This window comes from Cryptotermes secundus, unplaced genomic scaffold, assembly GCF_002891405.2.
Source record: "Cryptotermes secundus unplaced genomic scaffold, Csec_1.0 scaffold2904, whole genome shotgun sequence".
In the NCBI taxonomy this organism is placed as follows: Eukaryota; Metazoa; Arthropoda; class Insecta; order Blattodea; family Kalotermitidae; genus Cryptotermes; species Cryptotermes secundus.
The window spans coordinates 16,167-20,242 of record NW_019737449.1 but is presented as its reverse complement, the minus strand read 5'-3'; the positions used below and the strand labels follow the sequence as shown (position 1 = coordinate 20,242).

The window sequence follows — 4,076 nt, the reverse complement described above, 5'->3', positions numbered from 1 at the left end:
TATATATATATTCTCAGCTTACACAATTCCTCCAAAAACAATAATCAGTACGCTAGCGTTACGTACATTACCTCGAGATGGGCTCTCCTGCCTGGAGTTTAGCTACCAAACCGAATCTTTCATGGCGCCGACCCAAACAGAATTTAGTTACGGAGCGAGACGTCCGTACACGATGACTTTCCAGGCAGAAGAGACCGCGTGCTTCAGCCGAATCACCAAGGATAGGGGAGCGATGACGTAGTATGCGCCACGGACTAAGGATAGGTAGTAGGAAAGGTAGAAAAAAAGGTGTGACCCATGGCCGCGGCCGCCGCTCGGAGAGGGCACCACAAGCAATGAGCCGAAGGGATCGGCTCAATGGGCCTTCATGGCCTGGTACAGGATAGCTTTACTTTACTTTTTACTTTCCAATACAACATCATTCTGTATGTGTATACAAAATTCACACATCTTCGGATGAAGACATTTGAAATACTGAAAACTCACAACAGAGAAGTGTATTTGTCACTGTTAAATTTGCTTCAAATTGTTTCAGTGTGGTGACTGTGGAGCTGTTCTCCCCCCACCCCTCCACAATGGCTTCTGGGAAACATTTTACAGATTTACCAGATGAGCTGTTGCTGATAATTTTCTCAAACTTGAGTATTGAAGACCTTGCAATGTCTGTACAACATGTTAATTCACACTGGAAGAATGTCTCACAAGATGATTCACTATGGGAATACCAAACCTTTAGTCCTGGGTGCAAGATGAGCGATGAGGAAATATCAAGACATCTAAGGAATATGCCAGCACTACGGTCGTTCTGTCCAAGTCGAGGAACAAACACGAAAGTCGTTGATACACTGTGCAAATACTGTAGAGATATTCGACACATATACTTCGGATATTCCCACAAGCTGAGTAATTCAACATTGCATCAGATTCTTAAAAAATTTCCCCATATAGAGAAGCTCGTTATCCCTCTCCCCAAAGAAACAGATCAATTACATTTTGCAGATCTAGTTGCACAGCTTAAAAAATTAACAACATTAAGTTTTACCAGCCACTGTGTTTCCACAGTTGCAAATGGAGTACTCAGAGCAATTGCTGATGGATGTCCATCTCTACAATGCGTAGATATGGGATTCAGTAAATCCCAAACTAAAGACATTGAATACTTTCTGGAGAAAAGGGGGCAACAGCTTTCATCTTTCTCTGTTAGAAGCTACATATCAACTGTAGCCCACAGGCTCTTAACAGAATGTGCAAATTTGGAATCTCTCACTTATCACAATTTAAATGCAGATCTGCCAGATACATACATACAATCTCTCTCGAAAATGTCAGAAATGCGCGAGTTGGTACTTAGGTATTTTAGAGAAGGTCAAACACGAAATGTATCCAGTATATTTAAGAATCAGTCAATGTCTAAATTAATTACTTTATACTTATATGACTCTGATGATTTTGATGGTTCATCATTAGCTGTGATTTTGACAAACTGCCCTCAACTACAAAGACTTACTGTTCATGAGTGTGGACTTACAGATGATGGTTTCCAGTATACTCGTACCTGGAAGAATCTACAATATCTTGATATTGCTCGTTGTTTATTAATAACAGACAAAAGCATGGAATATGTTGGTGCTGGATGTCCAAACCTCAGTCATCTTCGTGTTGCAGATTGCTACAAGCTGACAAACAAAGGCACTGAATATGTTTGCTCAGGCTGTCAGAAACTCAAGTACCTTAGTATTCAAAATTATCCTGCAATTACAGATGATGTGATGGAACACATATTCAAATGCAAACAGCTGGAGGTTCTTGAACTTTCACACACTTCTCATCTATTAGGAATTAATTTTCATCTGATTCCATCCACTCTTGTCCATTTGACAGAACTCCATGTTCATGGTTGCAGTTCATTAGATAAGAAATGTATGGACAAACTTAAAGAAGAAATGCCACATCTGTTAATTGCAGGAATTTATACCAGAAATGAGGAAACTGATGTTAACCTAGGCGATGCAAAGTTCTTCATTTCTCAGTTTCTGTGAAAATGGTGTGTGTAGTGAAGTAAAATGTGGTGGTCTACAAAACATGTAATCCTGAAGAAAAATTATTTCTGCGAAATAATCTACACTATATAAATATATATATATAATCATACAGTATATTATGCATTTTCTGTCTGCAAGCTGCTGACATTCTGAAGTCAGTTGTTTGAATACAGTTACATTTCTTGTTTTTATCTATACATTATATGATGTTTTACATCCTTATAATGAGTTCAGAATTATGGACCCATCTTTCCAGAGACAGTAATTGTATGTGAATGCACATTTGCTCATTATAATTTTTCAATAAAAACAAACATGAAACAGAAAATTAACACTTTGCAAACTGGTCTCATAATATTATGCTTTTTGCTTTTAAATGTGGCGGACTGTTCGCATAATATTATGATTTTAGGACGTTATGTTGTAACACACTATACCTTGCTCTGGCACCACGCAGATGCATAACTGGTGCGTAATAGACCTCATGAATGTTTGCCTAGTAGTTAGTAACATAACCTCGCTGTTTTCCTGTCCCACTCCAAAGGAAAATTCCCCTTTGTTTGTCATCAAGCTGTATATACCAGACAGTAAGTTAGTAGTGCAATATGGATCAAGGACGAAAGCGGTTGAAGAACAAGAGATCTCTCGGAGAACAAGAAATATCTGACTTGTTCTCCAATGAGCTATCTGACATGCCTTGTGAGACGTGTAGTGATAGACTCAGACAGTGGCAGTGACAGGGGACAACAAAGAATTGTGGACACAGACAGTAAAAGTAACAGTAGCTCAGATGAAAATGCGGATAGTAACATTGCGGGGTCAGCCACATGAGGAAAAGTAGACAAAACGCCTACTTTGGAACAGTTAACTGGAAATCCAGGGGTGAAACAAATTCCATCAGACCCAATGCAAGTGTCTGAAGTAGCAGAACTGTTTTTTGGAGATATACTCAACTCTCGATTATCCGGGATAATGGTGGGGATGGAAATCATATTTAATCGAAAAACCCGGTTAAGCCAAATTTTATTAAAAGTAGAACTGTAATACTGTACCTTCATAATACTATAGGCCTACCTGTATTTAAATTTATTCAACCTCATTTTTATGTCATCTCATGGCCTATTTAATACTCTTTTTACATTACACTGAAGTATGAATTAGTTATTTCAATCACAGTGTTCAACAACATCCAACACTTTTTATGAATATTCACACTTAACACTTAAAATTTAATACTGTCATTTGCTTTTTCGCGGCATTTTCCTTTTTACAGATATCTGTATGAAGCCTACGTAATATTAGCTTGTCACTTAATAAACTGTTCTCTTCACTCTCGAGATAGTCTAGTAAGGATTCCAAAATGATTAAGAGCAGCACTGTCCACCTCTTCCTCATTCTCACTTTCTTCCCGCTCTTCTGACTGCACCCCCACTTAACTTACAATTTCGTCACTGCTTAACATTTCGAAGCCCGGCTCACACGAGTTACTGTTGAATACTTTACACAACACGCTTCCTTTTACACCCTGACATTTTGCTAACTCACTTGAAGATCGATACAAGGAGACTAATTGGGGCGGTGTATCTGTCCTTGAAACTTTCCACAAATCCTTGCATTCTTTCACCCCTACCATAGAATACTGTGTTAGTATAACAGGACCAAAAAATGCTGAGCTTGGTTCACACTAGTGCGAAAATAGTGTTACAACTCACCATTTGAAACAAAAGTGAATGAATATTAAACAACATATAAGCCTCAAAAAAGCCCCAGTTAAGCCACAAACCGGTTAATCTGCCCCCAGATAATTGAGAGTTGAGTGTACTTACCCTTCAAACTGCATGGCATCACATCTCACAAGACCATAGTACAGTAGAACTTGGTTATAACATCATCAAAGGGACCTAAAAATAGTGTCGTTATAAACGAACGTTGTAACCGAAATGGGCACTTCCACAGTAGCCTTATGTTAGTCACGTAAAAATCTACCAAAAACCGAGTTAAAATGTTGCATTTTTTAGTGAAATACATAGTGAA

At 38.4% G+C, this 4,076-nt stretch overlaps 1 protein-coding gene across 1 annotated transcript; it reads left to right on the top strand.

Annotated features, from left to right (window-relative positions):
- Nucleotides 1-575: 575 nt before the first annotated feature.
- Nucleotides 576-2,039, top strand: LOC117282794 (F-box/LRR-repeat protein 3-like). Its single transcript, XM_033753861.1, has one exon. The coding sequence runs from the start codon at nt 576-578 to the stop codon at nt 2,037-2,039; it is 1,464 nt and encodes a 487-aa protein (XP_033609752.1).
- Nucleotides 2,040-4,076: the final 2,037 nt, after the last annotated feature.